This window comes from Echiichthys vipera (genome assembly GCF_963691815.1).
Source record: "Echiichthys vipera genome assembly, chromosome: 2".
NCBI classification, from domain to species: domain Eukaryota; kingdom Metazoa; phylum Chordata; class Actinopteri; order Perciformes; family Trachinidae; genus Echiichthys; species Echiichthys vipera.
The window spans coordinates 6416753-6444734 of NC_139827.1; the positions used below are offsets into that span (position 1 = coordinate 6416753).

The 27982-nt window shown below is 41.0% G+C and overlaps 2 protein-coding genes across 2 annotated transcripts; both read right to left on the reverse strand.

Annotated features, from left to right (window-relative positions):
- Positions 1–392: 392 nt before the first annotated feature.
- Positions 393–6338, reverse strand: LOC310963689 (hsp90 co-chaperone Cdc37-like; the record flags this gene model as incomplete). Its single annotated transcript, XM_083936587.1, has 8 exons — positions 393–503; positions 659–730; positions 2562–2744; positions 2834–2956; positions 3050–3165; positions 4350–4455; positions 4530–4826; positions 6219–6338. 8 exons carry the CDS (start codon positions 6336–6338, stop codon positions 393–395), a joined length of 1128 nt encoding a protein of 375 aa, XP_083792713.1.
- Positions 6339–9198: 2860 nt separating this feature from the next.
- On the reverse strand, positions 9199–27604 carry LOC310957242 (vascular cell adhesion protein 1-like). Its single transcript, XM_083927730.1, has 5 exons — positions 27533–27604; positions 11670–11939; positions 11220–11552; positions 10238–10495; positions 9199–10070 (listed from the first exon to the last, which is right to left on the reverse strand). The coding sequence occupies exons 1-5, from the start codon at positions 27567–27569 to the stop codon at positions 9898–9900; spliced, it is 1071 nt and encodes a 356-aa protein (XP_083783856.1). The 5' UTR covers positions 27570–27604; the 3' UTR covers positions 9199–9897.
- Between the last annotated feature and the right edge of the window lie 378 nt (positions 27605–27982).

The window sequence follows — 27982 nt, forward strand, 5'->3', positions numbered from 1 at the left end:
GTGTTACGCTCATACAACCAGATGGGTTGGTGATGTCAGTGGCACCTGGGATGTTTGGTACTTTACCAGGAGTTAACTGGGGATTTGCATCAAATCAGCTGACTTCATTCAGAGTCAAGTGTCTGCAATATAAAATCAGACTGAGGCCAGCCTAAAAGATACCTCTGTTCTGTTGTTATTTGGTTTACTTGGTTGCACCAAAGCTGTTTGAAATTGGAAAGACAAGTGCTTTTGTCTAAACAATGCTAATCCAGTACTCAAGTTATTTAAAGTGTAATGATGATTTAATTACATATGCTTATTAAATATGCATATACGAACATTATGTTGGATGTACGAACATTACTTGCACACTGTTGCACAACATTCATTGTCAACTAACAAGGAATGTTCTAATCTCCGTCCTCATCCTCTTCATCCTCTTCATTTTCGTCGTCACCCTCACCTGATTCAGGAACCCACAGTCCAGAGTCAATGCATCTCCGGAGGTGGTATTTTCCTTCCTGTACAGATAAACACAGTGATGCCAGTTTAAGACACAGAATCAATAACATTAACAGATTGTGCCAATCAAAGAGACATTCTGGCCTTCTTTAGGTCACTTGTATTGACTGGAGGTTTCTATATTAGGGCGAGGCTCAGTTACAAACACACTCACCTCCAGGTCCAGTTTGCCGATCGCTTCCTGCAGCATCTCAATGTTCTTCTCGTCAAAGCTTTTCTGAATTTCCTAGAATACAAAACAAAAAAATTAACATGGTCCTCTAAACGTACAGCACTGAAATGGCTGGGATATGCTTTTATAGCTTAAGTATAATGCTTGAAAATGAACACACAAACCTTCAACCATCATTTTGTTGTGTCATTACTCATTTTCTATTAATTTAGGACCTATACACTTTTTTTAAATCTTAATGTTACTAAGGAGGAGCTGGAAAATGGCATGTGCAATCTCCAGGTAAGTAGATAATGTTATTTACCTGCACACAGAGAGTGAGTCCATTCTGCTGAGCTGTGTATTGACTTCTCTGATTATCCAAATGGCAACACGGTTCATATCGACAGACAGCGCAAACACTGACTTCAAAGTCTACCAACAATGGATTTGAAACCTGTGAAAAAATGTAATCTCTCGCACCAACTACACGACCAAAGATGTGTTGAAATAGCTCGTTTCGGGAGCTGTTTACAGGAAGTGAGCTCTGGCGAAGAAACCCACATTATTTCAAAACAGAAAAAAAAAAAGAGTGGCACGAATCTCAAAAGAATCTTGAGCTTCAGCTGTTTAGTATGAACATACCGTTAAACTATGCACACTTATTAAACAGCACTGTAAACCAAGTCAAGTGTATATGTTTCACTATAATACTCCAGAATTTCAGAAACAAGCGTAATGACGTATGGGTATGTGTTGACCTGTGGTAATGACTTTCCTGGTTTGTAGCTTGGGACTGGAGGTGGGCATTGATGTGGTGTGTAAACTGGGTGAAATGGGAGATGCTCCAACAGGCCGGATGTTTTCCCTCACCGCCTCCTTGAAGGACGTGGAGCAGTCCAAACAAACACCTTCTTTAGTTGCGGTGTACGCTCATATCTTACACTCGCTGACGTAAATCCATAGAGCACATCCTAGTTTACAGTGAGCGTGGAAAACACGTTTCCTAAACAGACTTTGTCGGATGTAACCACCAGGATTTATTGTTTGGGTTATTTGGGGATCATTTATTGAATGAGCTTATATAATCATGCAATTATTTAAAAACAAAGACACATAAATATCAACACTATATATTGTAACTGCTTTAAATGAAACACAACACAAGTGACAATAGTAGGTAGAAAAGTTGACTCTGAACCAGCTGAAGAGAAAGCTGAGTTATATCTGATATGGTTGTAAACAGGGTCTAATGTCTGATTAAAGTTAAAATTGGTTATGTTTGACTAATTTATCTTCTAATGTTGACTGAATTCATTAAATTAACCAAAAATGGTATTTGTTTGTAATGTTACAACTATAACAACTAGGCTAAACCTGATGACGGAGTCACCAAACTCCTTTTAAAATTTGGGGCGGCCTGTGGAACAGTGGTTGGAGCAGTCGCCCCATGTAAAGAGGCTGAAGGTCCTCAAGGCAGTGGCCACGGGTTCGACTCAGACCTGTGGCCCTTTGCTGCGTGCCCCCCCTTCCCCCTTCTCTCTCTCACCCCATTTCCTGTCTCTCTTATATAATAAAGGCTTGAAAACTGCCAAAAAAAGAATCTTTAAAAAACAATAATAATACATTTAACATTGCCCTACATAGGATAAGCACAAAACACTTTATAAAACACTGTCTGCAATCCAACCTTCAATTTTTGTGTCATATTGTTAATTCAAATTTAAAATGAATGAACCTTGTTTCAGTTATTTCAAGAGGAGTCCAACTTAAAAGCTAGTGTTTGACAACTGGTTCACCACCAGTGTAGCCCTCAGTTATTCCACAACTGCTAAACTCTATGACGAACTTCTCTGCGAAAGACCCAGAATTTGTGTATTCTTGCATGTGCGTGTAAGTGGTTTACCTTTGGCAGTGATTTGTAGACCTCTACAGGGTCTAAACCACCAGGGCCCAGTCTCTTTTGCCTCTCTTCTTCCTCTATCTCCTTCATCGTGCTCTCCATGCGCATCTGGGCACAGTTGCGGATCCGCTCTTTCAGCAGCTCAAGCTCATGGTCGAATGCGTCTTGGTACGCCTTGTCTGCAGTCTGACAGGGACCCGAAAGCACTTAAATGACCCGTGGAAATCAACCACACAGACAGAGATGCAACAGAACATGTACGGTTAAATAAATACCTTGATCTTTGAGAAGAACTGCCTGAAGCAGCCTCTTGCGTCGACCTTAAGTGTCCGAGCCAAGTCCAAGATGAACTGCATGACGATGGCCTGGTGGGCCACCTGCTCCATCAGTGCATGTTTCTACAAGTGCACAGAGAATTTACAAGGCTTCACCTGACTGACTTTGTTGTTTTTACCCAGAATATGCACACACCTTTTCCTCACAGCACTCACCTCATCTATCTCAAAGTCAATACAGATGACGACAAGGCAGTTAGCCGTCTCTTCGCACACCAGATGTGGGTTGTCTGACAGATACTTCTGACTGTCGTCCCAGCGCCGCATCATACCTGGGGCACACACAAGCGTATCCAGTATGATGCACCATTCAGAATGAGCTCCAGAGGCCGAGGGAAGTCATTTATGCTCTGCTTTCAAGTAGACACTGTTTGGTTACTAACAATAAGAACTGACCCTGCCATATACGTAACTTTTTCAAAAATGGGTGATTTTTCGTTTTGGCAATCCAACGTTTTTTGGAGCTTCATGAATCAATCTCTTTTGAGTCCCCCAAGTAAATGGAAGCACACTACTAAATTGCTGGAGTATCTCTTTAAAAACATCAGCATACATCTGTAGCTATCAGACTTATAAATGATAAATAAACCCGAATCTTAAAGTTGTAATCCGTAAGATTTTCATCTATTTAATTGTCTGTAAAGTTCCTGTCTATCAAAGAGATGATGAAAGCACTTGTTGCCTTTTTGTTGAGTATAACAATCTGTGTGTCTGTGGAGACATTCCCTCCCTAAATTTGAACCTGCCGCCATGTTAGTGACGCTGCTGACAGCGGTTGGTCCTCCAGTGGAGCTCATCAGTGTTGGTTACGCTGCGTCCACTTGTAATTGGAAATCAGGGACTTCGAAATCTGAGTCAGGCTTGTAGTAAGTGCAGAAGTGTAATAGGAACGTGTGTGTGTGTGGATATAAGAGGGGAACATATAGGGGACAGACCAGAAGTAGAGATGTGAATGTGTGTCAATAAAGTTTACAAAAGAGCAAGATGGAGGGCTCTGAGTGAACAGGCTCACCTGCAGTTACATCTTACTGCCAAAGAGGCCGCCAGAAACAACATATCTCAAATCTTATGGATTATGACTTTAAAGTTCCCACCAATTTATACATTTTTCCTTGTGTCCAAAATGAAAAACTAATGTTTCCCCCATAACCTCTACAGCAGGTGTCAGCAATATTAGGCCACCACTGGCACACGGCTGTCAGTCAGTTTTTGAATGACTGTCGGTCAGTTTTTACTTCACAATTTGACCCAATCAACTGGAGTTAGCTGTAAAGTAATGTGTGAATAGTGCATGAGGTAAATATTCTGCAGACAGCCCATGAGATGTTTGGTGTCTTAGGACTTGAGATCAAAATAAAGAGGTTTAAACAACAACATGAATTGATGAATTTAAAAGAAACTGGGCAGGAAGGCAAAGACAACAAACACACCCAGTGACATCAAGAATAAAGCGTACCAAAGTGTTTGATTTCCTTGGCATATTTCTCCACAAAGGTCTTGTGCTTCTCCACCTTTTCCTCCTCCGTTTCCTCCTTTGTCACAGGTTTGATGTTGAGGACACTCTAGAAAACAAGACAGAAAACACATGAATCACACGAAATCTCGCAAATCCTGTGTCCCTGATGCCACGCCTTACCTTGCTGAAACCTTCTTTGCTGATATTGTCAACATCCCAGGGCAGTTTCTTTTCCTCTCGTCGGTATTCTTCCATCATTTTCTTAAACGACTTCTCATCCTTCTTCAGTTTTCTCACCTCGGCCAGGACTTTCTTCAGCTCAGCCTCCCTCTCCTCATCCTCCTCTCCCTCGTTCCTCCCTTCCTCCAGCTCTTTAAGTCGTCCCTGGGCTTCCTCTAATAGCTTCCTGCATTCAAATACGTTATTCTCTAGATCTTCCCCTCTTTGCTGAAACTCTGCCATCCTCTCCAGTCGGGCCTGTGCGGATGAGAGCAAAGAGAGAGAAAAATAAACAAAACGTAAGACACAGATGATGGGAGTTTAGAGGATGAGATGGATCAGGTAGGGAGAAGAAATAAGAAGAGCTAAAACACAAACATTCAAAACATGCACGACAAAGAAAGAACAAAAGTCTGCTTATTCTGAGCAGCATTAGTGGTTAAAAAAGAGGTTTGAATGCCTTCACTGTACTGCGCTGAGCTAATCAGTGTTATCCATGTCTGGCTGTTAGCATTCACCGGATTTCTCCGTCAATAGTTGATAAACAAAAAAACTGATGTATGTAAGTGCCAAAAAAGACCATGGGATGATTTTGCGCCGAAATTAAACTCTAAAGGCATGAATCAGACTTGTTCAGCCTCATTTGGTTTGTTCTAACTAAAATATAAACATACATTGCCAAATCTGAGCTCCAGGGTAGATAGAAAGCATTAAGCAGTATCAGTTATTATTGTAATGTTTCCACATTTCAGTGAGCTCCAATTATCTACAGATATCAGATTAAAGGAAAACTGGGATGAAAACAGACATGGGAACCAGGGGGATGCTGGATACTACAAGTCGCTCTAGACCTTTCCAGTGCTAAGCTCATTATTTACAGAAAACCAGAGCCTCTCTCCGTCTGTATTTTCATTTGGGATATCTGAAATTAAAATTATGACCAGTAACAATTGGATTGTAGAGATCTTAAATAGAAGTTTTTACTAGTACGAATGACAGATAATTACAGATATCCAGGAGGTGATATCTAACTTAAAATATAATTGTGGATATCTACAATTGAAAGCCCAACACACATGAATATCAAAAGTAACGTTATTTGTACGTACATTCATTTGTAAGTATAAATGTCTTTGTGGATATCTGAAATGACGGATATCTACACTTCTTCCCAGGTCGAAATCAAGCACTTTCAAGGTCACTTTTAAAGGTTTTCCAGCAACTTGAAGCTGTGGAAAATTACATATTTCGACAAATACATACATGTTGAAAGTTATTATTTCATTTTCTTTTAAACCACGTTCAAAAAAAAGATGGTATTTTGCTGTAAACAACTAAAAATTGTGTTACTTAACACCAGAAGAATGATAAATTAAATGTATATTCTTTAGCTAGTTGTTGTGAAAGGAATGTGGATATTATTTCATCATTTTCGAGAGCAACAACATTAAAATTCAAGCTTTTTCAAGCAATTTCAAGCATTATTGGGCACTTTATCCAAAACTCAAGAGCAACAACATTACAATTCAAGCTTTTTCAAGGATTTGAAGCACCTGTACGAAGCCTGTGTGGATACTTAAATGATCTTTATGACTAGGAATAACTAAGTTTCCTATTAAAATGATTTCTATGATCTCTACAGTGTCTGACCCGGTGTCTCATCCTGAACAGGCTCGGTGTGTCGACGTGCGGACTGGCCACGTCTTCGTCGTCGGACACGTAGATGTGGTCCCAGACGCTGTAGTCGAGTCCTGCTCCTCCGGTGCTCATCTCACCGGCTCTTTCCCGCCGCTTCTCTTCGGGGTTAAGTGTCGGGGACAGGAGAAGGAGACTGCGTCGGTGTACAGCAGGGGCAACACACCGACAACACGGCGGAAAACAAGACAGACATTGATAGTTTCTTAATCCTCTTAACGAGGCAGCAGCAGCAGCAGCCAGGAGCCGTTTGACCGTTTGACCGTTTAACGGATCTAACGGCTCTAACGGCTGCACAAATCCAATCAATACACGTCATCAGGGAGCGCGGGTCGAGTTGTTTATTTATTCGTTTGTAGCCTGATGGACATGAACTGGAGAAAAGTTTGGCGCTCTACTCTCACTGACATGCACAGGGAGGGAGCCAAAACGTGGCTCCTAGAGGGCACTTTAGCACATGTAATGGCTCCTAGAGGGCACTTTAGCACATGTTTTGGCTCCTAGAGGGCAATTAAGCATGAGTTTTGGCTCCTAGGGGGAACTTTAGCACATGTTATGGCTCCTAGAGGGCAATTTAGCACGAGTTTTGGCTCCTGTGGGGTACTTTAGCACTTAAGAACACGTTTTTGCTCCTGGAGAGCACTTAAGCATGAGTTTGGGCTCCTAGAGGGCACTTAAGCACACATTTTGGCTTCTAAAGGGCACTTAAAGACACGCTTTGGCTCTTGGAGGGCACTTTAGCACACGTTTAGGCTCCCAAAGGGCACTTAAGCACACGTTTTTGCTCCTGAAGAGCACTAAAGCACGAGTTTTGGCTCCTAAAGGGCACTTCAGCACACATTTTTTGCTCCCAAAACAGACACTTTAGCGCGAGTTTTGGCTCCTGGAGAGCACTTTAGCAAATGTTATGGCTTCTAGAGGGCACTTGAGCACATGTTATGGCTCCTAGAGGGCACTTAAGCACACATTTTGGCTCCTAGAGGGCACTTTAGCACATGTTATGGCTCCTAGAGGGCACTTAAGCACACGTTTTGGCTCCTAGAGGGCACTTAAGTGAGCGTTTTTGCTCCTAGAGGGCACTTTAGCGCACGTTATGGCTCCTAGAGGGTACTGTAAAATGCACCTTTTGGCTCCCAGGGGGCACTTAAGCTCACGTTTATGAACTACCCCTCTCCCCCAACACTATGAATAGCCTACACAAATATAAAAAATTATACAAATATAGTGATTATATATCGTGTAAAAGTTTCTTAAAATGTATAAATGGGAGAACTGTATTTCTATACTTTATATAACATTTTTAACATTATTTATTTATGTATCTTGAATTATTTGTGCTTTTTAGTGGATAGGACTTGATCACATTATTATGCCACTGCTTTAGTTTATTTGTTCCCGTTTCACTTTCCACACCCAGTCACCTGTGTGTTGAGAAGGAGATGTTTAATCGAGTGTAAAGGCTAATATGGACTCTACACTTGGACTTTGGACATCATAAACAGGGAAGCACTGGGCAAGAGTTTCCAGTCCAGGATGCCCAGGTGTTTCCTCTGGAAGTGTTTTCAGTTTTTACGCACTATAAACAAGCCCACAACATTCAATGATAGCTTGCCCCCAAAAAGAAAAGTTGTAGCGTGGTTATTCACATGACTGTAAGAGACTGGGACATGAAAGACTGACCTGTTTTATGTCCAGTCTCACAATAATCCAATTAATCGAGGGGAAATGTAGTTTCTATAATGAGAAAACCATGCATAATCCCTGCATGCATGCTTAGATAGACATACTGTGTGCATGAACACTACTATTCTTTATACAGTGTATTATTTCTACTTTTTACTTTCTCTATGTATCTGTACTGTTGCTGTATTTGTACTGCTGCAACACTTCAGGATGGAAATCAGTAGTTTTATCTTGTAGGAATGCAAAAGACATTATTTTGGGGTGGATTTCATCTGTTATGACAGGGCTACTTTATCAGTGGTTGACCTATTATTCATGATCGAAGATAAAGTGTCTCTCATCCTCCTCTCTCCTCTTCTCAACTCCTCCAAGTTTCTTCCCCGTAGGGGGGGAGAGGTAGTGAGGGAGGGGAGAAAAAGGGTAGGAGTGAAACATTCCTGGGATGCTTTCGCTTCCTCCAGCGTGAACATGAGTTCTGCAGAGTTCAAGCTGGTTTATCATTGAATAATCTTATAAACAGGAAAACTATAATTACATCAGTACTTTGGGGGTTCACTTCTGTACTTGCCATTTTGTCTCACTGTAAGACTTAGTGAGCATGTCCAACAGTCTGTGACATGTACTATGAGTCGAGGTCAGATTCTTACACTGAATAACTGGAATCTGTGACGGCAATACTTTAAGTTAACATCATTTTGCAACAAATAGCGGATTAAGTCACATTTTTAGCAAACTAGTGCAACACGGTGGTGTGTTGGTCAGCACTGTCGCCTCACAACAAGAGGGTTCCTGGTTTGGATCCCGGCTGGGGCCCTTCTGTGTGGAGTTTGCATGTTCTCCCCGTGTCTGCGTGGGTTTTCTCCGGGTTCTCATGGTTTCCTCCCACAGTCCAAAGACGTGCATGTGTTAGGTTTATTGATGACTCTAAAATTGTCCGTAGGTGTGAATGGTTGTCTGTCTCTGTTTGTCTCTATGTGCCCTGTAATAGACTGGCGTCCTGTCCAGGGTGTACCCCGCCTCATGCCGGATGTCAGCTGGGATCGGCTCCAGCTAGTGCATCAGTAATGTGTTGTTTTAACACGGTCTCCATTGAATTACTGTTACTTGAAAGTACCCTGCTGCATGTATTTGCTACCACAAAAAGCAATAAAACATCAATTAAATATAAAGTGGATATTTATAAAGTGTATACATTTTTAAAATAAACATGTTCAAACCATATCATTCCTTATCATAGGTCCAGTGCTATCATACAGTTTTTGCTTGTATTTCTGGTTTTCAGTGTCACTAAGCTGGCACGTCAATACAGCACACACACATACACACAAATATACACAACACAGAAACGAGACAAGAAAGAAAGAAAGAAGTAGTTAGTATCTTAATATTAAGCAATACACATAATACTTGCCAGCACTCTACATCCAAAATCACACTACAATATATAATTAATATAATTCTGCATAAAACTGCATGTTTATATTATATATTCAGATATTTGTGTGTGTTTTGGGACGACACACGTGAATTCACATTCATGTAAATGTGCCCACTGCTTTTCGACTGCAGTCAGGACGTTTTAAAGTCACAGTTTAAGAGACACAGACATGGCATCAAAATCAGCACTTTTAACTTTACTGATATAATAGACTGGACATTTTTTGTAGTGATGAAAAAATCGGAAGTGTACGCATCGCTCCTCAATAAGATAAACACTGCACTTTACAGTAAATGAAGATATTGCAAACACAGCAGTTGGGATAAGAGAGCTTGTGACTCGTTCCGTTCAGCGGGTTACACAAGTTTAAGCCTGACTTTAACTCCTTTTTTTTATCATTTGGGGAACTTTCTGTCACAAGATAGTGTCAGTAGAGAGATTACAGGAAATGAGGGGGCTAGAGAGAGATCCGATCTCCAATGGACCACACACGTTTCATGTCCTCCCGCAGACTTACTCCACAGTGGGCACGGCAGAGTGTCGTGTGTGCAAACGGAAAACGTCCTTCAGGTTGTACTTTCCCACTCTGTTCTGCTTGTAGCAACTGAAGTATCCAATCAGGCCCAAGACGACAACCAGAACAGCAACTGCTGCTAACACAGCTATAATGATTACCATGTAGCTGACTGCAAAGAGTTAGGTGAGGGGTTTGGGTAAAGAAAAAAAGGAACAGAGAATATTATACGTCAGACAATTACCAAAACAGTCACAATGAACTTCCTTCCTAAAGAGAGAAAGCAACACTGGAGGCAATATTGTGGTTATAACCCTGAGGACAACACTTGAAACTCACCTTGGACATCCACGTTAAACTTCCCAGTGGTGGTCCCCGCATCGTTGCTCACAGTGCAGATGTACAGCCCTTTATCCGCAGTTGTTACCGAGTTGATAGTGAGAACGCTGCTGTTGGAGGGGGAAGCGTTGGCTGATGGGAGCGTCCAGGTGTACGAGGGGCTGGGGTTTCCCACAGCAGAGCAGTTGAGATTTAGGGGTTTTCCTTCTTGGACGGTGATCTGATCTGGATGTGATGACTCCTCTAAACGAGGCTTATCTGTGCGGTGATTGAGTGAGGAAGAAATGCAACATGTCATCGCAGTAACATGGGAACAATCTAATGAAATTTAAACTAATTACCCAATAAACTACACCATCTCCTGAGGGAAATATCTGTCTCTTTATGTGACTTCATACTCTATGATGTTCCCCAGCTGCCATTTAGGGCTGCATAGGTAGAGTACAGTGGATTTTAAAGATTTTTCGCTGAAAACAGGCCGATGTGAGCGACAAGAGTGAACCAACACAGTTATTTTGTGGGCTGTAAAACCAAAACATTGGATAAAAGATACTACAAAGGTCCAAGTGGGTTCATAGGAGGGGAGCGTACCTATGTTCCCCGGGTCCTATGTTCCTCGCTCTGTATGTGACAGAGGAACATCCGATGTTACCCGCTTTTCACAGAAATGGTTTGTTCCTGGTTTGTTGTTTTTTCCACAATCAGTACAGAGTTCCCCGTCAAACAGGCTTACGTAGACCCTAACACTACCGCCTAACCCTGACCCTAACCGTGACCGCTAGCCGTAACAAAATGCTGAATTAAATCAGCAAAGGCAGAGGCTAATGTGACCGGGGAACATACGGATGACCCCTATAGGAGCTTCCCCTTTCACATACCAGTGCTTGATCTGAGCAGCTCTAAGTAACAAATCAAAATGCTTCTTCCATCAACATGGTAACAAAGGGTGTCAAGGGTGTGTCGACTTAGTTTTCAGACTCACAGAACACAGTGACAGCGATGCTTTCTGACGTCATCACTGGAGGACGCTGTGGTCCTTCAGGTCCCAGTTCCAGCTTTGCTTCACACCAGTACTGGACTCCATTGTCTTCTTTCCTGGGGGTGATGTCTAAAGTGAAGACCTCCGTCACTGGTTCCTTCTCTGTATTGTTGTTGGACTGCCGTTGACCCAGTGCTGTCTGTCCTCTGTAGAAGGTCACAGTGAGGTTTTCAACAGGAGCAACACCCTGGACTGTACACTGCAGAGCGTACTGACGACCCTCAAACATCGGCCCGGTGTGATTAATAAAGCTGATGGACACGTTATCTGGAGGCTCTGTGGAGACAACAGAGACACAAACAGTTACAACATGAGGGAATCTACACTTACATTCACCAGAGATGCTTTAAAACTCACTAAATCATCACTAACACGTGTTTTTCATTTACTTACGGTAGACAGTTACAGGCAGGGTGCTACAACACTGGTAACCAGAGGCATTGTTATAATAGCACAAGGGAGACGTGCGCCATTGCCTCAGTCTGCCCACCGTCCATGAAATCAGGGTATCGTTTTTCGTCAAGGACCCCTCAGAGATTTCCAAATTAAATAAGTTGCCGAGGCAAGCGTGCTGACATGCAGAGCAGCTGGCAGAGGCTGGATCACCGTGCTTCACTACCAGTCTGGATGGAGTGAACTCAGGTTTATCCACGCAGTTTTCATCTGGAACACAAAACGTTTAAGGTCGGGACTTTAAACAGCTTCATGTTAAATTAACAATCAGACACACCATTAAAGACAACACGTAAAGTCATTCAAGACACCAAAAGTTAAAGGTTTATTACGGAGAATGAGCAGAACAGCGACATCTAGTGTCTCAAGATCGTAGCGGCAACAACTAAAAATAATTCCAGCAGTCGGGTTGCCAGATTTGTTGCTGAGTGTGTCAAGCGATCAGCCTGTATCATGTCAAGTGATGAATCAAACAGTGTAACGACTAATTTGGACTAATGAATTCATACTACAACAGTATTTAACGTTAGCCAGAATTTAACTGAAGGTCTTTCTTTGGTGTGTAATCGATTAGCTATCTCTAACTCAGAATGATTCCTTGTTTCTGTAGCTGAACAACAGACAAACCTGGCAACCCGCAACGCCCAACGCTATTGGCTGGTACAATGTGAACAGAACGTGATAGAAAGTCATTGTCAAACCAATACTTTCATTCTGTACCCCTCAAAACGCCCCGTGGGTGTATTATTATTATTATTAGTTGAAATATAGCTTTTAATAAAGATTCTACATATTCAACCTTTAGTTAGTGTTATGTACTGTATCTGTTGTTAATTATATTTTCCGTATTTAGACCTTTCATTCTAAATGTGCCCAAGTTTGATTCCTGTTGCTGTGAATGTGAATGACATCAACTAACAGGAAGTTAACAAGGACCCAGGCTGTTGCCTAGCAATGGAATTTCGTTATTGAATAGATTTTAGTTAAAGGTTAACGGGGGCGGGACAAGATAAGCTTTAGCTTCTCCCGCTTTCCCTTTCAGTCATGTGAAATGTAAACAAAGATAATGTGTGAAGATGATTTATCTAACTGACGTGTCTGAAATAAACAAACAAAAAGGTCAATAAACAAAGGTGGACTTAGGTGCATGTTGCCAGGCAACCTAATATCTGCAAAAATAACATTAGCAATTGTCCTGCTTTCATGTTATTTTGCACATACACACTAACCCCCCAAAATACTTTCATTTTAATTTTATTGATTTTATAATCATATCTATTTGCATTTCTATATTTCTAGTCACTAGTCACTCAATAAATAAATAAATAAATAAATAAATGAGGTTATAAGTTAACCTATTTAATACTTTGGTACAGTTCAAACCGTTCTTATGGTACTAAATGCCACATTTGTCTGCCAAAATAGGAGGCAGAAGCATCTGGCTGTAGATGTTTTTGTCCTGAGGCTTTTATTATTGCAGCGGAAATTAAACTGTTTGCTGTTTTGGCCGCTAAGTGTTTTTAATGTTTGTGTTTGTGTGAACAGTATGTGACTGTGCTGCTGCCTGTCTTGGCCAGGACTATCTTGTAAAAGAGATTTCTAATCTTAATGAGTCTTTTAAAAAAGGTTAAATAAAATAAATACCTGCTGTATTAACTGCCATAACATATGAGTCATATTCACATTACTATAGATGTTGTTATAGTTACTGTTTCAACTCTTTGGTTGCTTGCATCTGTTGAAGTGTTTCTGTCTCTCTCTGTCTTTTTTCTATCTTTGTCTTTCTCTCTCTCTCTCTCCTTTTCTTTCTCCCCAACCGGTGCAGACAGATGTCCGTCGTCCACAGAGCTGGGTCTGTCTGACGTTCCTGTCTGTTATAGTGAAGGTTTTCGTCTCCACCGTACTCTACGGGGGAATTGTTGGGTCTATGTAAATTATAAATAAGTCATAGAGTGTGGTCTTTACCTACTCTGTAAAGTGTCCTGAGATAACTTTTGTTATGATTTGGCACTATAAATAAAATTGAATTGAATTGAAATTGAAATGAAGACAGTGAAAGGGAGTTATTTGTTAATGAAAGCTATTCCAAATCCCAATTTGCTTTAACCGTAATTATGTGCAGTGATCTACTGCCACAGCATGCTGGGCAAAGTTTAAAGTGTTAAGTGTAATAAAATAAGAATGTGAGATAACTAATGGTAGCCTACATTACTATAAGACAGAGGCAGCAACACTGTATCACAACTGCATTACCACAGTGTGAGTATTGAAAGAATGTTTCACATTTTTAAAACAAATTAAACAAAAATAAAATGTGATAAAACGAGATATATTTGTCTAATGGAGCCTGACACATAAATTAAAGCAATAGTCAGTACAAATACAAGCGTTGAGAACATGAAACACACGGGTAATAACATTAAATAACATTAAATAAGTAAAATTATCTGTGTTTGATGGCATGTCTTTGTAAATAAAGCTCCACTAATACGCTTAACATCAGTTACCCTATCATTAGAGAGATAAAGCGCTTTCTATAACATGACAGGCCGCAACAAAGACGGGAAACTCACCACAGCTGGACACACGGAAGTCCCGCAGAAAAGACACCAAAGACAGAACCGCAAATAAGTGACAGAAAAACATGATTTCGAGTTGATCTCCAAAGCAAAAGAGCTGTTAATGACAAACAGATGAGCCCGATGATGCGCGAGTGTGCGAGGGAAAATGAAAGTAAAGCGTCCCCTCCCTTATTTCCCTGAGAAAGACCCTCTGTCCGGTGCACTGGAGCTTTCAGAGTCGCGCCATTATTAGAAAATGACAAGTGAAATTGAAACTAGTCAGCAGTCGGGGAGGATTTCCGAAGCATTTTGGGGAAATTCCGGTGTCATCGAGAGGATGAGTGACGCTCCTTATGACCCTGATGCTGGTGTTGTGCCGTATTCAGCACCCCGGCCGTGACATGCACCCCATGGCGTTATAGGTGACCTTTCGACCTATAGGAGTAGTTTATACACAGGCAACCAAATTAAAAGCACACACTTTTGAACCTATGAATTGCAAGAAAAACTGGGATCATATTTAGGAAACGCTGAGTCAAATACATTAAACTTGCTCAAAAGATCCATTTATTTAATTTTATAATTATGGCTGCAGTAGATTTCCACAGAACATACAACAAGGTGTTGTTTTGTGTTCGCTATTATCCAAGTTTGTGATTTTGAACTCTTTAAAATAGTTTAAAGACTGGAAGTAACCAATGTTGTGACAGTTGTGGGTTACCTCTATGTATGTATACCTGTATATATATATATATATATATATATATATATGTATATACACCTGTATGTATGTATATAAGCTACTCCTATAGGTGGAAACAACAGCCTTCTGATCCAGAATATCACCTATAATGCGAGGGGGTGCATTTCATGGCAGGGGTGCTGAATACGGCACAACACCGGACCAACCCTCTGAGCCAAAGATACACATTAAGACAGCACACACACACTGTAAATACACATAAAACAGCACACACACACTTTAAATGCACACAAACCGCAGAGTTTAAGGTTTAGATAGGACATGCTAAGTTTGAAATAGTTTGTTCACATGAGCAAATGGGGCATAATCTAATTACCCATGTGTTTATTTTCATAAATACCACAACGGATCTATACATTGGGTAAAGCAGGTGAAAATGTCTTGTTGACATATAACAATAAAAGACTTAATGTTGAGGTCTGAATAAACCAGTCTACCCATGAGCATTATTAAATAGACAAAGCAGGGTAAAGCAGATGAAATGTCTTGTTGAAATGTAAATGTTAAAGTCTGAATGAACCCATTTAGTCGACATGAGCGTTATTAAATGGAGGCAGGAAGAAGGACTTTAAAACAGCCTTTATGAATTATTATTGCAGAGATGGGGTTTGGTTCGTGGGACTGTTTCTGGGGGATTTTTATTAAATTTTCTAGATTTATTTATTAAAAAAGGGACAACGCATATTAATTAACAAGAGCACCAAGAGTGTTGTAAATGTGCCAGATTTAGCCATTGAGGCTAATTTTCATCTGCAGTCCCTGGCAGGTTGATGACATTTTTGTAAATATTAAAAAGCACATAGGAGAAAGCAGCACAAAAACACATGAGCATAACAAATTACAGCAACACAGGTTAGTTAAAACATAAAAAATACACATGTAAGCAGTTGATAAAACAGCACAAGGACATAAAGTCATAAGTCAGGAGTGAAATCCATGCAGCTGTGACCGACGTCCCTGCTTCAAAGTCCTTCTCTCTGCCTCCATTTGTCCTTTATGTCTCTTTTTTTAGTGGTCTGGAAGCAGATTTCTCTTATCTGCTTCCTGAAATTCCTCTGACTTCAGCAGAAAAGTCAAAAATCTCCTTTCAAGTGTCCTGATTGGTCACGTTCACCCTCCCCCCCTCAAATATCTGCTGCGCTCCTCCTCATACTTCAGATCTCCAACTGTTTTCTCATTTCTTTCTCCACATTGGTTACGTTTTTAACCCCCCCCCACCCCCCCCCCCCACACACACACACACACACACACACACACACTAGCCTGCATACCTTGTAGTCAGTCAGAGGAAGGCAGCGGTCCATGTAGGGCCAGATATTTTAATGGCACTTGTTATGATAAGAGCAGCGGAGCCACACCACTGGAATAGAGACCATCAGGGGAAATATGTGCAGGCTACGCTGTTTATTTTGTATTAATACTTAGGTCAGTTATAGGCCCTGCTGAATCTGTGACTTATTTTAAAACGCACCTTTATAGACTCTTTGTATTTATCTATATGTTGTTTTTTGCAGTCTTTTTCATTTTTCTTGTTGTTTATTTGTTGTTCGATTAATCGTTGACTGTTTATCTCACTGTGTTGATTGCTTGTATATATATTTCTATGTGCTGTTGTCTTTGCTCTTTCAAAGTGCTTTTGTCTTTTGACACTGTGGCTTTTGGTTTTATTCAACCGGAGACAAAAGCCAAAATATCACTGATACGGGCACCGCCATGTTGCAAAGTTGGAGCCGTAAATCACGATGTTTCGCTCCGTTTTTTTAGCATCAACTGAATAATGCTGGCTACACTCAAACATGCAGCACCTTTAGAGGTGCTATGGTGACCTTTGGTAAAATGGTAAATGGACTTGTACTTATATAGCGCCTTTCTAGTCTTCTGACTACTCAAGGCGCTTTAACAGTGTTTGTCACATTCACACAGACATTCACACTGATGGTAGTGGACATCTACATACCATCTAATCTAACCACTCACACCACATTCACACACCCATGTGCAGCACGGGGAGCAATTTGGGGTTCAGTGTCTTGCCCAAGGACACTTCAACATGTGGACCGGGGGGGATGGGGATCCAACTGCCAATCCCTCAAATGTAGGACCATCCACTTTTCCACTTAGCCACAGTCGCCCCTTTGGACAGAGCCAGGCTGGCTGTTCCCCCTGTATGCGCTAAGCTAACTGTCAAATTAGTCCAGCCATTTTAAGTCAAAATGGGGGTTAATGTTGGACAAATTGCAACTGATTTTGTATCCTCAACATGTCCTGAGTGAGAAGAAAAAAGCCCCGAACAATCCCAGTAGGGGAAAGTTTTGAAAATGCCCATCCATTATATATTTTTTACACATGAATAGGGGTAAAAAAACAACCTTCAGACAGACGTTTCAGAAAGATTTTATCAAATAACATGTAACCTTACTTCATACTAAAAACATTAATAAGCTCTGTATTTATAAGGTAGGCTGCTGTAGCCTACCTCAGCTGTTAGACAGGTTCAACAGGCACTTGTTGTACACTACTGTCTCTGCCGTTCTTTAACAACATGTTCTTCGGATGAAACCTGTTTCACTTAAAAGTAATGATGACGTTTGAGCCATAACAGTTTGACACAAAGCATAAACAGAGACAGTCCGACCCAGGACCTGAAGCTTATACCTTTATTTATCTCCCTGGATTCACGTGAATTACACCTCCCTCTCCAACAGCAGTGTTTATGGATGTCATCTTTAGATATACTTTAAAAATGAGGTCACGCACATGATCTTTACGTCCACACCGTGTCGTTCCCCTACTTGTGAAACGTACTCTTCACTTAAAGTCTTCCGCGTATATTTAGACCAAGTTTCCCAGTTCTGCAAAGTAAAGAGAAGTGAAATATTGAAGTACATAATCAGCTGAGGGTTACTGAGAGGAAGTGGGCCGAGGGTGAGTTGCGGAGGGGGAATCTCATAAGAAGTGTGACTAAACTTCAGCGTCTGGACAGGAAAACAACATGATTTCCAGATGAACTAACGTCAGTCATGTTATTCACTGAAGTCATGTTCTTTAGTCACACTGTTGCCTCAAACACAAAGTCACAATGATGCAATTTAAAAGAAATGAAGGAGCAAATGTTTTTTTTACTGTCTGAGAGCTCAGTTGTCACCAGCTGCTGATATTTCTTGTTTCCTTGGCACCAACTGAAAAGCATTTGTACCTGTCAAACTAATTAGGTTCATTTTGAGGCCTTTATCTCTGGAAGTGTGTCTGTCTCTCTGTCTTTTGTCTGTCTTTATCTTTCTCTCTCCTTTTCTTCCTCCCCAACCGGTGCAGACAGATGTGCGTCCTCCACAGAGCTGGGTCTGTCTGACGTTCCTGTCTGTTATAGGGAAGGTTTTCGTCTCCACCGTACTCTACAGAGGAATTGTTGGGTCTATGTAAATCATAAATAAGTCATAGAGTGTGGTCTTTACCTACTCTGTAAAGTGTCCTGAGATAACTTTTGTTATGATTTGGCACTATAAATAAAATGTGCTAATGCTTTTGTACTGCCTCAAGACTTTGTCCATCCTTTTAGACAGTTGTTAAGATATTTATTCATGTATTTATAACCAGTTCTACACGTTGTGTTTAGCCTTTCTTGATTAACAGTATCTTTCCTTCTACCGTGTGTTCATCTGTTGATCTGGTTGGCGAGCTGCTGCATGTCTCGACCTGTGAACGCTGACAACAACAAAGGGAGGATGGTTGAAATACGAATAAACAAAACACCAGACATGCACGTGGGGTAAAGAGCAACAGGCTCACAGGTTGGCAAAACAATGGCAAAATGAACAAACATTACGCTGACAGTTAAACGCGGGTGAACATCCACGATGTAAAGGGCACTGCGTAGGATTGTAAAGGAGTTTGACACGTCACAATTCAACACAATTTTATATCAACATAGAAAGGCTAAAGAATCAAATTGTGTTGAATTGTGACGTGTCAAACTCCTTTACAATCCTATGTAGTGCCCTTTACATCGTGGATTTTCACCCGCGTTTAAATGTTAGCGTAATGTGTACATCTTTACATATATTTATATTCATATTTTCATTTAACTTTGTTCTTTCTAATTCAGATTTTTCATAGTTCACACTATAGCAAAGCCATTTGTTTGCTGGTATATGTAAGAAATAAAACCTTTAAATAAGTAAATGGACTTGTACTTATAAAGCGCCTTTCTAGTCCTCTGACTACTCAAGGCGCTTTCACAGTGTTTGTCACATTCATCCATTCACAGACATTCACACTGATGGCAGTGGACATCTACAGACCATCTAATCTAACCATTCACACCACATTTACACACCCATGCGCAGCACAGGGAGCAATTCGGGGTTCAGTGTCTTGCCCAAGGACACTTCGATATGTGGACCGGAGGAGATGGGGATCCAACTGCCAATCCCTCAAATGTAGGACCATCCACTTTTCCACTTAGCCACAGTCGCCCCTTTGGACAAAGCCAGACTGGCTGTTTCCCCTGTATGCGCTAAGCTAACTGTCAAATTAGTCCAGTCATTTTAGGTCAAAATGGGGGTCAATGTTGGACAAATTGAAACAGACATGTGGACCGGGGGAGGTGGGGAATGGAACCGCCGATCTCTGCCACTGCTCCACAGTATCCCAATCGTAATCAACTATAATAATAATCCTTGAATTCTTACATATCGTATTAATCGCTGTTGCTTTATGGTGACGTTTGTGCTGCTTACAACCTGCATGTTATTACTGACGTCAATATAATACTCCAACATAATAATGCTTGGGGGGTGGAAGTGAGTGTGTGAATGATGTGCTTATTCATAATAATGTCAGTTGGGATCGGCTCCAGCCCCCCTGCGACCCCGACCCCGGGATAAGCGGTTGAAGATGAATGATGAATGATAATAATAATAATAATAATAATAATAATAATAGAGGAAGCTATCAATGCTGTTACTAATACAGTGTGTGAATTAAACTGTGGCACAAAGAAGCACCGTCCTGTGTATTTCTTCTCTTGGGGGTTGGGAGTAGAAAAATGTTTCAATGAGAGGAAATGGGCTCGGAGAATGACGTGGTTGCACCATTCTTTGATTGTAATCTTGACACAGCACGGATTAAGTTACTTAAATTAAGCTTTAAACTTTTATTCCCATTAACCGTTAAATGTACATGGATAGTGAAAATACTGAATAAGACATAACATAAAATGTATTTATATATAATTAAGTTATGAGTCATCAGATCCCTACAATACCATGTTTGCTTGTTCTTTCAATCTCCTGATTTGAGCCGTCAAACATCGAACTGTATTTTAATTTATGTTTAGTTCCTTATTCCTTACACATTTAGCATTTATTAGTTTGGAAAGACTTGTCAAGACATGTTCATACAACCCAAACTTTCAAAGTCAAATTTAAGTGTGGTGGTTAGCACTGTCGCCTCAAAGCAAGAAGGTTCCTGGTTTGAATCCTGGCTGGGGCCCTTCTGTGTGGAGTTTGCATGTTCTCCCGTGTCTGCGTGGGTTTTCTCCGGGTTCTCCGGTTTCCTCCCACAGTCCGAAGACGTGCACGTGTTCGGTTCATTGATGACTCTAAATCACCCGTAGGTGTGAATGGTTGTCTCTGTTTGTCTCTATGTGCCCTGTGATAGACTGGCGTCCTGTCCAGGGTGTACCCCGCCTCACGCTCGATGTCAGCTGGGATCGGCTCCAGCCCCCCGCAACCCCGACAGGGACAAGCGGTTGAAGATGAATGAATGAACTCTAACCTAGAATATAATACATAATGACCTCAGTGTCCTCAGCGGTAGTTACAGCCCGGTTCTGATTGGACACAGAGGCAGACGGCTCACTTTGTAGATTACAGTCTACCCTCATCTAGTGGTAAAACATCAGTATTGCATTGTGAAAAGCAAGCTTTGCACCACAGCAGGCTGCCTTCCTAAAGTCAATTTCTAAAGCTGACGTCCATTGGGACATTTTGAACAGATCAGTCAAGGCAGTAGAAGACAGAGATGAGGGGTAAGTCAAAAATATGGAGGAAATTGTCTTATTTGAGAGTTTGTTTTAATGCTGTTGCAAGTCTGCGCCCTCTGACACACTGTATGTTTCCACCAAACTGTCAATGGCGTCAGGAGAAGTGGTTACGACTGGGCAATTGTTCCTTATCTTTGCGTGCAGAAGTGCCGTCTTGTATGAAACCTATTTATAAATGATTGTTTAACACAAGATCTGCGTCAGACCTCGGAACCAGCTTTGGTGGAAGAACTCTGTCCCTTCTCGGCTGAATAGTTTTTTTTTGAGTTGTTTGACATGAATAAATGCATAAAACTCAGACGAGCTTAGACTCTTAGACAAAAGCAGCAAGAAAGTCCTGTAATATGAGAACAATATGGGTGCTGCTTTTCAGGGATTCACTCTACAGTCGCCTAATGATCATAACCCTGAGGGGGAGGCATGTGACGTCCATGTTTAACTACACATTGATATTCCCTTACTGTTAAGAGAGTGAGACGAGAGGTCAGCACCACTCTCAGGTCTTTCCATTAAACTTGAAGGTGGAGCCCAGGGACAGCTAGCATAGCTTAGCATAAAGACATATTTGTTATGGCAAATGTTGAATTGTTTTTTGGTTTGTAGATTTATTTTGTTATGTGTTTTTTTGTTTTTACACTAACCGGCCACTTTATTAGGTGCACCTGTCCAACTCGTTAACGCACATTTCTAATCAGCCAATCACATGGCAGCAACTCAGTGCATTTAGGCATGTAGACATGGTGAAGACGATCTGCTGCAGTTCAAAGCGTGCATCAGAACGGGGAAGAACAGTGATTTAAGTGAATTTAAACGTGGCATGGTTGTTGGTGCCAGACGGGCTGGTCTGAGTATTTCAGAAACTGCTGATCTACTGGGATTTTCACGCACAACCATTTTTAGGGTTTGCAGAGAATGGTCCCAAAAAAAGAAAATATCCAATATCCAGTGATTGGCAGTTCTGTGGGCGCAAATGCCTTGTTGATGCAAGAGGTCAGAGCAGAATGGCCAGACTGGTTGGAGCTGATAGAAAGGCAACAGTAACTCAAATATCCACTGGTTCCAACAGAGGAATGCAGGAGAGCATCTGTGAACACACACCACCACCTACTTTCACCACCAGACTGACACTTTATTAAGCAGCAGGTGTGCCTAATAAAGTGGCCGGTGAGTGTATATTGCTCATTTGATTTGGCAAAGTTAAATATTGTTTTCCATGCCAATAAACCCCCTTTGGGAAAGGCTATCATGGTTATTTCCAAAGACTTAAAACTTTAAAACTAAATATGCTGCTAAAAACTCCAAAGCTAACTCATGTGATTGTCATATCTCATTAGTTTAAATAAATAAAGAGTAAAAAACAAAAACTTGTTTTCTTCACAAGTAGTTGGTTTCAGTTGCTATCTGGCTGTTCAGTCTGACGTAACACCCTTTCAAAATACGATTTCCGGGTCCAAACTCTCCGTTGAAACCAACCCCCCACCACAACGACTTCCTGGTTGATCCAATAATGAAGTGCCAAAAACTGCAGTTCTTCGAGTGTCCACTAGGAGTAGTTTCATAATAGAGCAGTTTCTCATTGACCCCCATGTTAAACAGGCCGTTTTCACAGCATCATTAAACCTGTTTAAAGCCTGGTACAAAAAAACATTCTCATCTGTGTGTTTAGGTCATATCTCCATGACAACACTGAGGGGGGTGAATTATTTTTGGACCAGGCTAGTTTTTATTTTATTGGAGGTTAAAGTTTATGAATACTTAGGGGCGCGGCCTCTTGAGTGACAGCTAGCCACTGGCCCTCACTTCTCTTCAGAGGTAAACGTCAGCCAGATGGACGTATCTCCCTTCCCCTGACGTCACATACATGCCCTATTTTGATGGCGAGTCCCGTAGACGAGGACGATTGGATCAAGTTCAAAGAACGACCGAGACTGAGAGTCTACGTCCATTTTTTATACAGTCTATGGTTGCAACAATACAGGCAACAGCTGACCATTTGAACAATTACGACAATCTCCTTCATCAGTTAGACTTCTTTTTCATCGATTAGAAAGAGATTAAATGAAAATTGTGCTCCCGTATATCTCAACATCAAAAAAGATAATGACAGTCCCAGCCTCAGCTTGTGTTTAGTGCTAAACAGCAAATTAAACTAAGCTTAAAGGTTAAACATGGCAAACACTGCTACTACTAAACATTGAAGCATGTTCACTGTGTGCTTGTGATGTTAGCATGCTGATGTTAGCATTTAGCATTTGCAAGTGCAGCCTCTCAGAGGTGATAGCATGCCTGCGCTGTGACCGTAAAATATATATATACTCTAATTTATCAATTATTAATACAGCCATGCATCTTTTATAGTGTGTTGCTTGTATGCATTTGCAGAAAGGGAAACATCACTGCTCACTTACAAGCTGGTGCACTCTAGTGGTTAAATATCATGTTTACATTGTACAAAGTAATCTCACAGCAGCAGACTGTTTCCCCTGTATTTAGAGAAAAGATTGCATTGACATCAAATGTGATTGATAAGACATGGATAAAATACCATGTATTGCCAAACCGTAGTATTTAGTGACTAAGTTATAACATGTTTTTGTTCTAGAAACACATATTTTTACGTTTACTGGGAATAAACTCAAACTGAAGCAGAGAATAAAATCATAAAGCACATTATGAACCTGTGGAGCAGTTTGCTGCTGGTACAACCGTTTGCTACAGTTGTTGTCTTTGTGGCTGTTGTTGTTGTTGTTGTTGGTGTTGTTGTTGTCGTTGTTGTTGTTGTTGTTGTTGTTGTTGTTGTTGTTGTCGTTGTTGTTGTTGTGGGGGGTGTGGTTGTTGGCGACAATCTAGTTGAGGTTAACTCCAAACCTACAGACAAATAGACAGTTGACTTCAATCTGCATCTTTAAATGAAGCACCGACATCCGCCACATTTCCTCTTCTGTAAATTATAATTACATTATTATATTAACGTTCACGGTTTTGTTATTGGTAAAATAAAACAGCGCCTGAAACTGACAAAGGCAGTAAAAGTTTGTGAAATATTACTAAGTTGGATCATTAAAAAGGACCGTAAAGACGAATCATAAATGTGGTTGAACTGAGAAAAGGTTTTGCGTTTAATTCCTTGACCTCAGAGCAGCATTGTGTGCCACCTGCAGTCTCTGAAGGCTGGCTTTTTTATATTCCAACCACAGGTGTGCAGTGTACACAGGTGAGAAGCACGCTTTGAACAGAGTCAGCTTCACACCAACAGTGCACCGACCCAATTTACGTGCCAATACGTTTGCTCGCACATACGACACTGACGAAAAATGTCCCCATCATCCGTCGTCAGTTGGTCTGTGAGTGTTATTTACTGGTTTTATATTCTTTTGTCACCCTTTTGTCAGGTTTAAAGATGATAAACTATGCACATACTTTAACATAAGTCAGTTCTTTGCTTAGGGATGAATATTAATATCCTCATTTGCAAACGGCAGCTCCAGCTGTCATGGCATTCTTGTATTTCAGGTTTATGAATGAGTTGAACCGGAGGTGAAGGTAAAAGTTTAAGTTTGAACTCACCTTGGACGAACACCTTAAACGTCACAGCGGTGGTCCCCAGAGTGTTGGTGACAGAGCAGATGTACAGCCCTTCATCTGCAGAAGTTACAGAGGTGATAGTGAGAACGCTGCTGTTGGAGGGGAAGGCGTTGGCTGACGGGAGCGTCCAGGTGTACGAGGGGCTGGGGTTTCCCACGGCAGAGCAGTTCAGATTTAGAGGTTTTCCTTCTTGGACGGTGATGGGATCTGGATGTGATGACTCCTCTAACCGAGGCTTATCTGTGCGGTGATTATACAGAGAATTACATTACAAACCTGTCATTCACTCATCAAGTTCAAACCTTTACACCCATGTGACTAAAAACAGCAAACTAAGACAATTAACTAGCAAAAGAAAAGAACAGTTACAATGCAGGTAAACTATATTGTCGCTGTCTGATGGAAACCTCGTACCTCCATATTCTGTAATTTCTATTTGTCTTCATAAATCAGTGCTATTGGTGACTCTTTACATCTGTGTGTGTTGTTTTTTTTAATAAAGCTTCAATCAATGAAAAGTATTAAAAAGAGATTGTGAATAAATCTTGTAACAAAACCTCACAATCCTAAAAAAATGACCTGGACATAAAAGGTTTACGCCCTGTACCAAGCCCTGGGTTTGCCTTTAAAGTGTAACTCCGGCGCAAAATCATCCCATGGTCTTTTTCGGCACTTACATGCATCAAATAAGCCATCAAGATTTTTTTTTTGTAACAACTTTTAACGGAGAAATTCTGGAGAGTCGTTAACAGCCGGACGTGGCTAACACTGATTAGCTCGGGGCAGCACGGTGAAGGCAATAAAACGTCTTTTTTAACCACAAATTCTGCTCAAAATGATATAAAACCTCTGCAGCAGCATGAGAAGAGTCCCTACACAGAAAACAAAGCACCAATGGGCTCGTTCCTTTTGGATTGACTTTGGTAATCGACTTGAATGGACTTTACTATGAGAGGAGCTGGTACCGGGGCCAGTAGGTAAGTCTTCAAAACACTCTTTTAATAAACTCCGGCTTCACTAACTACGTTGTTGGTGCTTCAGTTAATTTGTCAGGACTCTTCTCATGCTACTGCAGAGGTTTGGTGTTATTTTGAGCAGAATTAGTGGTTAAAAAAGACGTTTTAATGACTTCACCGTACTGCCCCGAGCTAATCAGTGATAGCCACATCTGGCTGTTAGCGATCCTACCGGTCTTCATGGCTTATTTGATGACCGAATTTGCCGAAAAATACCCTGGGATGATTTTACACTGGAATTACGCTTTAAGGGCATTGATTCATTCATTTTGTTCAGAAATCTTTCCCATTTTAAATAATACCGTTACATTGAACAACAGGATGACCAGAGACAACAGTTTGACACGAATGTGTTATGTAAACTTGATAATGGGACCAAGCTCAACACAAAGTTGAGGTGTATTGACTTAGTTTTGAGACTCACAGAACACAGTGACAGTGATGCTTTCTGACGTCATCACTGGAGGACGCTGTGGTCCTTCAGGTCCCAGTTCCAGCTTTGCTTCACACCAGTGCTTGACTCCATGGTCTTCTTTCCTGGGGGTGATGTCTAAAGTGAAGACCTCAGTCACTGGTTCCTTCTCTGTATTGTTGTTGGACTGCAGTTGACCCAGTGCTGTCTGTCCTCTGTAGAAGGTCACAGTGAGGTTCTCAACAGGAGCAACACCCTGGACTGTACACTGCAGAGCGTACTGACGACCCTCAAACACCGGCCCGGTGTGATTAATAAAGCTGATGGACACGTTATCTGGAGGCTCTGTGGAGACAACAGAGACACAAACAGTTACAACATGAGGGAATCTACACTTAAATCTACCAAAGATGCTTTAAAACTCACTAAATCATCACTAACAAGTGTTTGTTGTTTACTTACGGTAGACAGTTACAGGCAGGGTGCTACAACACTGGTAACCAGAGGCATTGTTATAATAGCACAAGGGAGATGTGTGCCATTGACTCAGTCTGTCCACCGTCCAAGAAATCAGGGTTTGGTTTTTCGTCAAGGACCCCTCAGAGATTTCCATATTAAAAAAGCTGCCGAGGCAAGCGTGCTGACATGCAGAGCAGCTGGCAGAAGCTGGATCACCGTGCTTCACTACCAGTCTGGATGGAGTGAAGACAGGTTTATCTGCACAGTTTTCATCTGGAACACAAAACGTTTAAGGTCGGGACTTTAAACGGCTTCATGTCAAATTAACAGATACACTTTTAAAGTACTTATAAATCTGTCACTCCACATAAAAGCCTTTCATCCATGTAGATATACTGTATATGTTATCTATTCAAGATACCTGCTCGTTTCTGATCAATAATAATGATACTAATAATATGACTTGATTTGTCAAGAGCAAAAATACTATATTTATAGTGCCAAATCATAACAAAAGTTATCTCGAGACACTGTAGGTATAGACTATCCTCTAGAGACAGAGAGAGACAGACGGACCCAATATCACTTATACTCTTTTTCCCCAGTGTGTTGTTAAATGTGGAGACGGTGTCTGCCCCCTGAACTGGGCCTTGGTTTCACAGGAGAGGAGCTTGGTAGCTGATACCAAGTGCGTAAATCAAATACAGAATGAAAGTCCAAAGGAATCTCAAAAAGAAGAGTCAAAGTGTGCAGGAAAGTGGACGGGAAATAAATAAATAATACAACATTAGGAAATATTTCAAATTTAAAAAACATCAACATGATTTTGAGTTTGCAAAACTGAGATTCAGCAGAAAAAAAGTGTATTTTTTGGGCACAACCAGCACAGACCACCATAGGGAATCATAATTTTACACAAACAGTCTTATGAGGAGAACTGGAGATGAAAAAACTCTTCACTTACCACAACTGGACACACGGAAGCTGCGCAGGAAACTCATCAGAGAAACAACCAGGAGAATGAAACGGAAAAACATTATTCACAGTTATTTTCTTGTATGACAAATGATAAAACTCATCAAACATAAAAACCCCAAAGTGGTCAGAAAGTGAGCGTCCACTGTGTGTTGTAGATGAACAATGTTGGCGGTGCAGCCTGTTTTCACATCACACATCCTCTCTATGTTTTTTTCACAGTCGTCAGTCTTGAAAGTGAAAGTGTGGCATTGTGTACAGCAGTCCAGGATGATACACCCCTACCTGGCTTCATTTCAAAGGGAATTAACATGTGCTACTTCTCTTGTCTTTACGGACTGCTCTGAGTTTTAGGAATAAGATTAGAAAAAAAAAACCAGACCAGTTAGTTAAATTATCATCTAGTTAAATTAGCAACATATCAACACCTTTAAGCCGA

Excerpts from the sequence above, each read along its gene's own strand:
- LOC310957242 (XM_083927730.1), bottom strand. The coding sequence starts at position 27,569 with ATGAGTTTCCTGCGCAGCTTCCGTGTGTCCAGTTGTG. Across the intron at positions 11,553-11,669 it reads CCTGCCTGTAACTGTCTACC|AGCCTCCAGATAACGTGTCC; the intron begins GTAAGTAAATGA and ends TTGTCTCCACAG. Across the intron at positions 10,496-11,219 it reads CATCGCTGTCACTGTGTTCT|ATAAGCCTCGTTTAGAGGAG; the intron begins GTGAGTCTGAAA and ends ATCACCGCACAG.